This window comes from Vipera berus (genome assembly GCF_964194415.1).
Source record: "Vipera berus genome assembly, chromosome: 17".
Taxonomy (NCBI): domain Eukaryota; kingdom Metazoa; phylum Chordata; class Lepidosauria; order Squamata; family Viperidae; genus Vipera; species Vipera berus.
Window position 1 is genome coordinate 749,118 of NC_138220.1, and position 12,053 is coordinate 761,170.

At 44.4% G+C, this 12,053-nt stretch overlaps 1 protein-coding gene across 3 annotated transcripts; it reads right to left on the reverse strand.

Annotated features, from left to right (window-relative positions):
* Positions 1-2,235: 2,235 nt before the first annotated feature.
* Positions 2,236-10,316, reverse strand: TNFRSF25 (TNF receptor superfamily member 25). 3 transcript variants are annotated; one of them, XM_081341298.1, is made up of 10 exons: positions 10,184-10,316; positions 7,071-7,150; positions 6,409-6,568; positions 5,421-5,504; positions 5,021-5,176; positions 4,494-4,602; positions 4,331-4,387; positions 4,180-4,220; positions 3,269-3,400; positions 2,236-2,603 (listed from the first exon to the last, which is right to left on the reverse strand). In XM_081341298.1, exons 2-10 carry the CDS (start codon positions 7,080-7,082, stop codon positions 2,251-2,253), a joined length of 1,104 nt encoding a protein of 367 aa, XP_081197424.1. In that variant the 5' UTR covers positions 7,083-7,150; positions 10,184-10,316; the 3' UTR covers positions 2,236-2,250. The 3 variants fall into 3 exon arrangements, with proteins under 3 accessions (XP_081197424.1, XP_081197425.1, XP_081197423.1); XM_081341299.1 differs by lacking the exon at positions 10,184-10,316 and adding an exon at positions 8,681-8,719; XM_081341297.1 differs by lacking the exons at positions 6,409-6,568; positions 7,071-7,150; positions 10,184-10,316 and having other exon boundaries at positions 5,421-6,389.
* Positions 10,317-12,053: the final 1,737 nt, after the last annotated feature.

Genomic DNA, 12,053 nt, shown 5'->3' on the forward strand with positions numbered 1-12,053 from the left:
CAGTTCTCCGCGCTTTTGAGGACACCTGTTTTGAATCCAGAGCCCGGGGGCTGCAGGAGAAGCAGAGATTCGTGGCTCCTGGTTTGCAGTCTCCAGATCTTCTGCACTCGCTACCCAGATCTGCCCAGAATCTCTCTGTCTCATTTGCTCATTTTGTTAAATATCCACTCGTTCAACCCAAACCCAGATCCTTCCGGGATCTGTCCCTCTCATTTGCTCATTTTGTTAAATGTCCTTTCGCTCAACCCAAACCTAGATCCTGTCAGGATCTGTCCCTCTCAATCACGGGTTTATGCTAAATTTCCGTTCATTCAACCCAAATTCAGATCCTTCCGGGATCTCCTTCTCTCAATCATCCACTTTGCTAAATTTATGTTCCTTTAACCAAAACTCATATCCATCCGGGATCTCTCCCTTGAGATCCCTCGTTTTGCTAAATTTCCGTCAACCCAAAGTCGGATCCTTTCGGGATCTCTCCCTCTGGATCACTCAATTTCCTAAATTCCTTTGTTCAAGGGCTGGCCCTTGTCCCTCCAATACAGGTGACTTTCACCGTCCAACTGCAAAGGGTGGGATTTAATTTAATTAAACCGACATCTGGTCTGCTCCCCATCTTAGAGCAAATTCTGAAAAAAAAAAGAGATAAATTTGCAAAGGGCCTGAATTTTCGATAGCTGGCATTGCTGAACGCCGATTGGCCAATTCTGGAGAGGTCGCTACAGGTTGTCCTTGACTTACAACTGTCTGTTTAGTGACCCTTCGTATGACAACTGCACTGAAAAAAAGTGACTTTTGACCATTTTTCACACTTATCACCGTTGCAACATCCTAATGATCACGTGATCAAAATTCAGGGGCTTGGCAACTAAACAAAATGGGGCAAAATTTACTTAAGAACCACCTCACTTAGCAACATAAATTTTGGGCTCAATTGTAGTCGTAAGTCGAGGATTACCTGTATGTAAAGCTGTTTTCCTGGAAACATCAGCCTCTGAGACAAGATTTGCTTGCATGCAAAGCAGGGGCTTCGCTGAATTCAACAGCCTGCCTTAATTTATCATTCTTCCTGCAAACTCTTCATTGTGAAAAAAAATCCAGGCAGGCAAAGATTTGTGCCCCCCCCCCCACAACTAGGCAAGGAAAGTGGGGCACTCTTAGCGAAGCACTTCAGTGTCACAGTAAGAAAAACTGCTTTCCAGAATACCGTTGCCTTGTTCCCCCTGAAGGACAGATTAAAAGTTTATTTAAAAGTGACATACAATGTCTACTGTACCTGTTGCTGTGCCTGAACCCTCCAGAGCGAGCAAGTCTCCTAGCCTCGTCACGACAGCCCTGTGAGGTAGGCGTGTTTGCTTTTGGAATGTGAGCCAGTCGGGTTGTGGCGGGGAGATCAATGACTACAATTAGCATGTTTTTAAATTGAGGACTACTTGAATTCTGGCATTCCAAACAGAAATAACGTAATAAAATTCAAGTAATACCTCAAGTAGAGTAGCGTTATATCGGACCGATCTGTCCAAAAAGCAATGCTGGCCTTATTTTTAGACAAAACAGGATTATTGGCTTTGCCAAAAAGGTTGTGAGTCGTCCAGTGTTAAGGCAGAATGATTTTGATGGCTCTGCCGATTTACGTAATGAATCACCCGCTGTGTGCTTGTGCTTTGCCTCCGCAAGGAGATCCATGGGATATCTTTTGCACAGAAGACGGACTAGCAAGTTATGAACGAGGTTGACGGTTGTGTACGAGATGAACGGGTTGTGAACGAGGCGGAGGGTTCAAGCAACTGGGTACCGTCCATTGGAGTTCAGTGCTGAGCATTTCCAGACTGGAATCATACGTCAGCAACAATCTAACACTACGCTTGTGGGTCTAGGACACCTCACTACGGCCAACTCACCATAGGAGAAACTCTACGCAGGAGAACGCAGTGTGATAAACCTTATCCGCCACTGTTCCTTCGACATCATTTCCATTTTGCCTAGTTCCACGAAAATAATGTTGAAGAAACAGTGGTGGGTAACATTTATTGCATTGAGTTATCCTGCGTAGAATTGTCCCACGGTGAGTCCTGCGCCAAATTGGCTGCAGTGAGTTATTCCACCGTGAGTTGGCTGTGGTGCAGAGACCGTAGTGCGTTGGCTACATCAAGATGGTCGTGGCCATGCGACTCTTTCCACTCTGCCACTCGTACACCGACTCAACCGAGACGTTACCTCCCCGTACGAGGACAGTCCCCATCCCCATCAGCGTCACGGGTTGACCCACAAATGCTCCGTCTGCAGCTTCTCCCTCAGTTCCTGGGCGCAGCCACCCAACTGCATGGCCTCCAGAGTGTCCAAAATGGCCTCCAACGAGGCGCCCCGCTGCTGACACCAGCGTTTTAACATCTCGTACTGCTGCTCGCGGAACTGAGAGTGCTCCAGTTCCACCAGCTCGATTTCACCGTCCTGCAGGCCCAGGCCCCTCACAAACTCCTTCCACCGGCGGACGGGCACGGCGTTGATCACGGTGTACAGCTTCCGGCCTTGTTGCAGCGAGCAGGAAGGTGGAAGGGCCTTGCCCACCAGCATGACTGTCTCAGGAAGGGACGCGACCGGAGTGCCTGGAAAACAACGAGGAATCAATGCCAACGGCTTACGGAACTGGGCACCCCAGTCTAACATCTCAAATCTGAGTCCCTTCAGTTAGGTTGGATTACCAATCCCATCGTGCTGGCAGAAGGACGATGGAGGCAGGGTGAGCTGTGGAGTGGGAACAAGCCAGGCGTACCGTTTGATCTCTGCTAGCAAAGTTAGGAGTGTTGCATTCACAAGAGCAGTGCAGAACAGATAGTCCTGGGCTTACAACCTTTTGTTTAACGATCATTTACAACAGCATCGAAAAAAGAAGCTCAGGACCGTTTTTCACACTTACGACCGTTTGCAGCAGCTCCACGGTCAGGTGATTAAAATTTGGATGCATGGCAACCGACTCGTATTTATGACGGTCGCAGCATCCTGGGGTCACGTGATCCCCTTTTGCGACCTTCGGACAAACAAAGTCAAGGGAGGAAGCCAGAATTGTTTGGCTTCCTTAACACTTGCAGTAATTCACGTAACAACCGTGGCAAGACAGATCGTAAAATGGGGCAAAACTCACGACTGTCTTGCTTATAATAAAATCTCAAATAAAGTAAAATCAAATCAGATCTAAACTAAAATAAGGGAAAGTTTGGGCTCGCTACCTGTACCGAACAAACAGCAGCATGACAATAAAAAAAAACATTACCAAAACGGGGGTTGCTAATGTAGATATTCGGAGCAGGGACAGGCTTTTCCTGAGGAGAAGTCATTTTTTTCTTCTTAAAATAGAGAATTAGGGCCCCCGCCAGAAGGAAAATGCACCCACAGGCACCTACAGCTGTGACCAAAACAAAAGGAAAATGAAGCAAAAATCGAAACCCCTGTGTCAGATTTTCCAGCAGCCATGGATCAGCCAATCCGTGCTGCACGATGAATTGGCTCCTCTGCATAAAGGGAGAAAACTTAAATATCAGTTTGATTATGCAGACTTCATGGGTTTCTCTGGCTTGCTTGCAAGCCCTTAGAGCGAGCTTCAAAATGCAGTGCAATGCAGTACAGTGCAATTAAAATCTAAAATAAAATGGAGATTAAAAATCCAAAGCAAGATCTAAAATAAAATAACTAAAGTGAAATAAAATAAAATCTAACATAAAATAGAATCTATAATGAAAATAAATATCTAAAAGAAAACCAAAGTCTAAAAGAAAAATCTAAAGTAAAATAAAATCAAGTAAAAATCTAAAATAAAATAAATATCTAAAAGTCGGAAATTAGATGAAATAAAATATCTAAAATAAAATATCTAAAATAAAGTAAAAATCTAAGCTAAAATAAAATAAAAATCTGAACTAAAATAAAACGAAAATCTAATCTAAACTAAAAACCTACACTAAAATACAGTAAAAATCTAAATTGACAGTTGGAGGTGTTTTTCGGCTTCACGGTCTTACCTTCTTCTCTGGGATCTCCTAGTGGTGTCCCATCCCAACCCTATCTGTTTAGCTTCCCCCAAGCCCTGAATCCCAGCTCGCTTCCCATCTCCAATTCCATCAACCGTCCGTTGGCAATTCGGCACGCCATCAATAGGAAAACGAAATAATCACCGCGAGGCCGTACCGATTTTACACGTCACGTTGCACTGCTCCTCTTTGGCGATCCTGCCAGGAGAGAAAATGAACATTTAGGGAATGCACTGTTGCTTTTCAACAGGATAAAGGGGAGGGGGCTGAGGGCGGATTGGGGGAGATTGTGGGGTCTGTCCATTTACCTGGGAGTCGAGCTGATCCTACCAAGAGCCATCGTGGAGGCAAACACTGCTCGTTCTCTAAATAAAATAAACAATTATTCATAAACGAATAGATTATTCATAAATAAATAAATACATTATTCTGAGCTTGGGGTACCCCACTTCCTCCCCCGCCCCACCGCACCCCAAATTGGCCGGGGAAGTGGCTTCTGTTTCACACGGCACGCAGGTCTTTTCATCCTCGCAGAAGCCAGAAAGGCAGAATTTGCACTCGGTGTCCTTGTCTTGGCGGCCTTAAAGAGAAAAGGTTCCGCTTAGGAAAGCGTTCGGCCTAATTTCTAGCCTTTTTCCAAGCCGCTCCACCCCAGGAATAATTGGTGAGCTTTCCAGGCTCCCGCCGAGCACCATTCTGTGCTCAGGTAGACTGCTCTTGTCCAGAGAGAAAGGTCACAAAACAGGGCAAGTCTCCCTTAGCAGTCGTCTGGCAAACTAAAAGAACTGCAGCGATTCGCTTAACAGCTGTAGCCAGAAAGGTCGTAAAGTGGAGCAAAAATCACTGAACAACTGTCTCGTTCAACTGCGGCTCAAATGCGGTCGTAGGTCGAGGACTTCCTACACTTATAATCGTTCCGCAGTGGTGTCCCCGCCTCTTGCACCCGAAGCAGCGGATTAGAATTTTTTAAAAAATTAACGCCGTCCAGATTGACTTACAGGCCTGCACCGTCTTCTTGTGCAGAGAGGTGCAGTTCGTGCATTTCCTGCAGTTTAAGATGTGGGGAAGGCCCTCGTCGCTGAAATAGCCCGCCGCGCAACCACACACCGTGTCCTGGTTGCCTCTGCATTCCTGCACCAAAATTGTATTGTCGTCTGCAAAACGAAGCGTTTTCGATGGGCAAAACGTCGACACCTCCTAATAACTGCGGGGAGTGGGCGGCATTGTTTTGGGCGGAGGGAGGCGGACCTTGGAGCGGGTTTCCCAGAATCCCCCTCTGCCTTGCATCGGGTTAGATGGCCTGTGCAACATTTTTTTTGCGCTTCGGACGGGTGCAAAAGTCCGAGTGTCAAACTGGCCGTTCTCTCCCCTCCCCCCAGCTCCCATCTCTGCTCTCACCTGTGCACCTTTTGCACTTTGAACAGTTGTCCATGCGGCGGTGCGTGCCTTTTGGACAGGTGGTCGGCAAGCTCCAGGAGGGCCCTGCGAGCATGAAAGGTAAGAAGCAGCGGGCACGAAAGATGCTTTTTTTCTGGAACAGTTGCAGTATGAGTAATGGGTCCATTAAAAAGCCCCAAATTTGCCCTGTCCATCTTCCTCCCTCCCTCTCTCCCACCTTCCCTCCCTCTCTTCTTTCCTTTCTGCCTTTCATCCCTTCTTTCCTCTCTTTCATTCTTTTTTTCTTTCTTTTCCTTCTTCCCTTTCCATCCTTCCCACCCTCCGTCCCTCCTTCCCTTCCTTTGTTCCTCTTCCTTCCTTCCTCCCTCCTTCTTCTTTCCTTTCCCCCATTCTTCTCTTCTTTCCTCCCTCCCTCCTTCTCTTTTTTCTTTTCCTTCTTTCCTTCCTTTTCTTTCTTTTTCTCCCTCCCTCCCTCCCTCCCTTATCTATCTATCATCTATCTATCTATCTATCTATCTATCTATCTATCAGCATCATCTAGGCTAGTGGAATTTTCCGCCAATGGGATTTTCCCATGTATTTTACCAGGAAACGTAGATGGGGCAGCCTAGAAAGGTAAGTGCCCTCCTAACCATGCCCAAGCGCTCCGAGTTTGTTGGCAATGTCCATTTTCCCAACCCTAAGGCTATCATTTTTATCCCAGTTTCATTGTTACAAATAACTCAAGGTAGTGAAGGTATCCGACGTACCTTTCTTTTCCTATTTTCTCCATAACAACAACCCTGCAGGGTGGGTTGGGCTGAGAGGAAGAGAGGAACTGGCCCAAAGTCATCCAGCCGGCTTTGATAGATAAGGAAGGACTAGAACTCAAGAGCCTCCCACACTTACCTGACATTCATTTTCATGGACTCTTGTTCAAACAGAACTAAGAGATCATCTAGTCCAACCCTGGTTTTTTTTAATGAGGAAAAAAAATCACATGACTTACCAGGGTTGCTGTGATTTTCTGATCCGACCGATCTGGGGTTTTTTTTCCTCCTGAAAGCCTGTCCTTCCACTTCTCGGAATATCTTCCTGGCTTCCTTATCCTTCATGCCACCCAGGACTTGCGATCCAGCAGAGAAGATCAACAAAGTCACCAGAAAGATCTAAAAGAAAAGCAGAGGAGATGAGAAGTGCTGCCTTGGCTTCAGGGGTTGGACTAGATGACCTTCAGGGTTCCTTCGAACGCTCAGATTCCAGGAGACGGGAAAAGTACAGAGACAGACAGTAGTTTTTGGCCAAAAAGGAGCCAATTTGAAGTTCTCTATACCAACTTGCTCAACCTAAGATGAGAGGACTTCAACTCCCAGAGTTCCCCACTCAGCTGACTGGGGAATTCTGGGAAACTCCCCAGAATTCCCCCATCTTAGAGTTGCCAAGGTTGATAAACACAGGCAGCCCTTGACTTACGATCGCAACCGGGCCCAAAATTTCCGTTGCAAAGCGATACACTTGTTGAGTCAGTTTTGCCCCATTTAACCACCTTCCTGGCCACAGTCGTCATGTGAATCGCTGCAGTTGCGAAGTTGGTGTCGTGGTTGTTAAGCGTGCTATGGTCGTAAGCCGAGGACCGCCTGTTTCCCATGAACAAACCTGGCTTGTACTTGCCTCCTTATCCATGTGTCCCCCCAAAGTTGTGCACCTTCACACGGGTTCGTCCTTCCCAAACGTCTTTTACCGAGACTCTCCTGGAGAAGAAAAGCCAAAACGAAACGAATAAGGACCCTGAGACAAACACTCGACTTGCAGCGGTTCATTTAGCGACCGTCCTCAGTCACAGCAGCAGTGAAGAAACTGAGCAAGGACTATCTATCTATCTATCTATCTATCTATCTATCTATCTATCTATCTATCTATCTATCTATCTATCTATCTATCTATCTATCTATCTATGTTTTTATCTAATTCAATGGCTTGTATAAAATTCTAGCCAGGGATAAATATTCTCCTCCAGGAGGTTTTTTTTCTTCTTCTTCTGAGGTTGGAAATTCTGTTTATTTATTTTTTTTAAATTCTCAGAATCCACCCCTCATCTCTAATTCCAGAGGGAAATTCTGAATTCTCTGCCCAAACTGCTACCTGTTCTTTTGTCATAACCGCTAACCTTGGGAAAGAAGGACAATTTTCTTTTGCTTTATCATTTCAATAAATGCCACGGAGATGAAGATAAATAGATGTTGGTCTGCTGAGCGGTTGTGGGAAGTGAACTTTTCCTGGCACTGGCTTCAGCGTCGGAAATTCTCCATCATGGTTTATTGCTACAATGGGTTGCCAAGTGGCCTGGCTTGATTCCACCACTGGATGAAGCTAACTATGGTTAAGAAGCCAAAGCACACCGTGACGATTCAAACCTACAGAATGGAGGTTTATTTAGACCATCGTTGATGTTTATTCTTTTAGTCATTGATTAAATTTGCTTGCAGGCCCTCTCGCCACAAGATGAATTGCCCAGTTCACTGTTTCCTTTTGGTTTTATACTGGTTTAACTTTTGCCCTTGGTTCATATCCGGGTTTTTAACACCTGCCGGAATGAACTTTGTCTGTGTTTTTAAAGATGCAGTAGTATGAAAACCAGACACAAAATACAAAATGACGAGCTCTCTCCAGGAAAATTTGGAGTGGCTTCTTAGTAAAGTTGAGTCGCTCAGAAAGAGGCTATTAACGGTGAATATCCAGATTTGCTGTTCTTCCCCCCCCTCTTCCCTCCCCATCACCTTTCCTTTAGTGCTATGCCTTTGGGAGTATAAACCTGATTTTCTAAAATTATACCGAGAAGTCAAGAGAGGGATGCAATTTTTAAAGGCATAAAGGGTGTCCCCTATGTGACAATGCTGCCCCCACCCCTATTTTTTTTTCATTCCTGCCCCACCCACCAAATTGAGCAACACGTGCTACAGATATTCACCCTACTTGGGTATCAAAGCTCACATCCTATTTCCAAAATAGATTACCCCACAGCGTGGGCCCTCCCCTAGGAGATCCTTATCGGTGTACAGTCAGCTCCAGATTAAATCTTACTTCCTTTCCCGAAATATGGTCTCCTCCCCGGTTTAACCCTTTCCTGCTCAGAAAGGAGAGGGCAAATTGCACACGTGCACGGGACCCAGTCTTGTTTTTTACACTAATGGCCTTAAAATGTAGGACATTCCAGGTCTATCTCATTCTGCAAAGCAAACATTTTAAGGGTATTCAAGTGCAAAAACAGCAAAATAACCCACCATGAGGACTAGCATCTTGGCCAGGATTGAAATGTGGTAATCCTCGATTTACGATTGTCAATGAAGCTCAAACTTTCCATTGCTAAGCCAGACAACTGTTAAGGGACTTTTGCCCCATTTTACAACCTCTCTTGCCACAGTTGTTAAAGTGGGATGCTGTGATGGTCATAAATGTGAAAAACAGTCCTAAGTCATTTTTTTCAGTGATGTTGTAACTTCGTATGGTCACTAAATGAATTGTTGTAATTTGAGGACTACCTGTAGAGACTCTGGATTCTAATTTTAAAAAGGAAGATGCTTTTGTAACAATTTTCAACTAGTGGCCAAATATTCTTTAATCTGCTTAATATTAAACATCAATTTCAGAGCTGACTTGCAGTGGGATTTGCTAATCTGTGTTTTAATTTCATTCATTCTTTTAGTCCCCAGGAAAGTTTCTTTTGAACAGCTGGCAGATGCTAAAGCCACCCTAAACTCTGAAATAAAAAAAAAATTCTGCTATCTTATTTTGGACGCAAAGCTTGTCCAGTGAATTAACAGGATCATATTTTAGGTTTTCCTTTAAAACTCAGCTGAAAAGCTGGAATTTTTCATCGGTTTAAGCCTTGACACAACCCTGTAAAAGAAAAATGTTGCCCAGATCACAGACAGCAGTGGAGAATAATTTCAGGTTTTCTAGGAATCTCTGGGAACAATTGTACAGAATTAGCCCCAGAGCCTGAAATTCAACATCCAATTTCTCTGTCCTGTTCCCATTTTGCTTCCTTTGCCCAAACCCCAAGTTTTTCAGTAAAGGTGCTTTAAACATCAGTCTCTGTGAATTTATTAAAAGTACCAAAATTCTCCCAAGCTTAAAAAAAAAAATCAATGGTGTTTAAAAAAACACAGCCCCAAACCTCCAGAATTGTTGTAACAGCCCTATTTCAACCTGAAAATTGGCTTTGAGATATTTGACAGATTTCAAGTTTCCTGAAGACTTTTAAATTTTTTAAAAACATTTAGGATTAAAAACCCAGAGTTGGGTTTTTTAATGCTTCTATTTCAATCCGAAAGTTGGTCTGATAATCTTTTTAAGAGATTTGTGAGAGATTTCAAAAGATTGCTAAGGTTGCTTTTTTAAAAATGTTTTTAAAAGATTTTTTAAAAGTTTTTTTTTTTAAGTTTAAAGCTTTTTAAAGATTTGTAAAATGTTTTTCAAGACTTTAGAAGTTCTTGAGGACTTTTTAAAAGCTTTTGAAAGTTTTTTTTAAAAAGTTGTAAAAGGTTTTTTAAAAGTTTTTTTAAAAAAAATTATTTTTTTTTAAAAAAAAGGTTCCTTTTGAGGTTTTTTTTGGAAGGAGGAGACAGCACCAACCCCCCAATTAAATTCAGTCAGCTTGACAAAAGGGAAGGAGCTCAACCCATCACTGACAGCCCCGTTCTCAATCTCCTGTTACAACGAGGCAGAAAACCAGAAGCCCCTTGTAAGAATCAAAGCAAGAAGTCAGAGAAAATCCCACTAACCTTTCTGAACGAAGCTCAGCAGAGTCGCAGCTTAATGAACCGCGTCTAGTGGAGAATTAACCCGGCAGTTTTTTCCCTCTGCAAAAATGAAGTTTTGCAAAATCGGATGCCCGATTGTGTTAGTAAGCGCTGGTACTTACCGCAGCAGCTGATGCACGAAGACACCCACTGCGCATCGTTTTAATTAAAGAGACCTCATCAAATTCAGCCCCCCCCCAAGACTCAGGAAACCACCCCTCCCGCCCCCCCCAAGCCATGTCACCCAGATGTCTTTGAAGAGAAGGAAAGCGAACACCAACGCATACAGGCAACGTTTTAAGTCCCTGCGGCAGGAAGGAAATGCAATTTCTTTTAAAAAGAAAAAATAAAGAAATTATAAAGCTCAGCTCTCTTTTTCAGTCTGGTCGATCCAGTGGGAAACTTTGGAAAAAGTTGGGGAAAGAGAGAGGGGGGGGGGGAATAAAAAAAAATTAAGGGGCGGTTGAGGTTGAAAAAAAAGTTCATTCCTTTTTCATTTTTTGAACTTGGGCAGAAATATTCAGCCACTTTTAGAGGTTCAGAGGAAGATGGTTAAAAGGTTAGAGGAAGATAAAACGTGCCGGAGTGTTTGTTTTTTGGGAGGGCTGGTTAATGTGATTCGGTGAACTTTACTTAAGTGCAAGTTTTTTTTCTCTCAAAAAAAGAAAAAAATTCAGAGGGGGGGAAAAAGCCACCTTTTATGCAAATGGATTCGAACGCGGAGCAAAAGACAAATTGGAAATTATGAGCGAGGGAAGCTGTGACTGACGCACAGAGTTTGGGGGGTTTCCCCCTCCTTTGTAGAAAAAGGTGGCAGGCGGCACGGCGAACCCAGATAACTGTGGTTAAAGGGGCACTGGATTGGCATCAGATGCTTTTTAACCATCTGATACAGGCAGTCCTCAAGTTACGAGCACAACTGGCAGAAGAATTTCCCTGCTTCTGAGTTGTCACGTCATACCCAATTTTATGATTTATTTATTTTTTGGCACGGCCATTAAGTGAGTCAGCCCCTGCTTCCCCATTGGCCTTGTCAGGAGGTCGCAAAAGGGGGATCACGTAACCCCAGGACGCTGCGACCGTCGTAAATATGAGCAAGTTGCCAAGCGTGGGAATTTTGACCACGCGATTGTGGGGGATGCTGCGACAGTCGTTAAGTGTGAAAAATGGTCACTTTTTTCAGTGCAGTCGTTAACTTCGGTCACTAAATGAACAGTTGTAAGCTGAGTGACAACTTTGGCAGTGAGTCCCTCCAAAGGAAACAGGCGTCCTTTGAATATGTGCCTCCTCAGGGAAAACTCAGTTGACTGTGGTTTGTATCCCTATCCTGGTTTGTCAAGCAAGCCACTGCAGGCTGGATTTCCCACCCTAACTCAGTAAGCAATGATGGTTTGCTGTCATGGCCAAACCCCCATTCCCTCCCACACGCAATTACATCTCAGGAGAGAAAAAAAATCTTAAGATTTAATCGGCCTTTAATGGGGGACCAATTACGCCAAGCAACCACATATGCAAAATAAAAAAGGGGGGGTGCAGAATCAGGACCCCCTCCCCACTGCACCTCTAGGGGAGGCAGCCACGAAAGCCACGGCACGTCCTGGTAGGAAAGGAACTGAACTAGTAACCCCCCCCCTTTCTCCTGCCCCATTGAAAAATGGGGCTGGTGGGGGCTGCGAGAATACAAGCTTAATAAATAGGCAGTGTTAAAAGCCAACGCAAAACACAACAGATGCAGAATTAAAAAGGGTTTTTTGCTGGGGGAAAATGCATCACTTTGGAGTTACGTTGCGTGGCCGATATATTTGGGGGTGGGCTTTGCTCCACTGTCCGAGCGGGGCCCCAATTTAGTTTT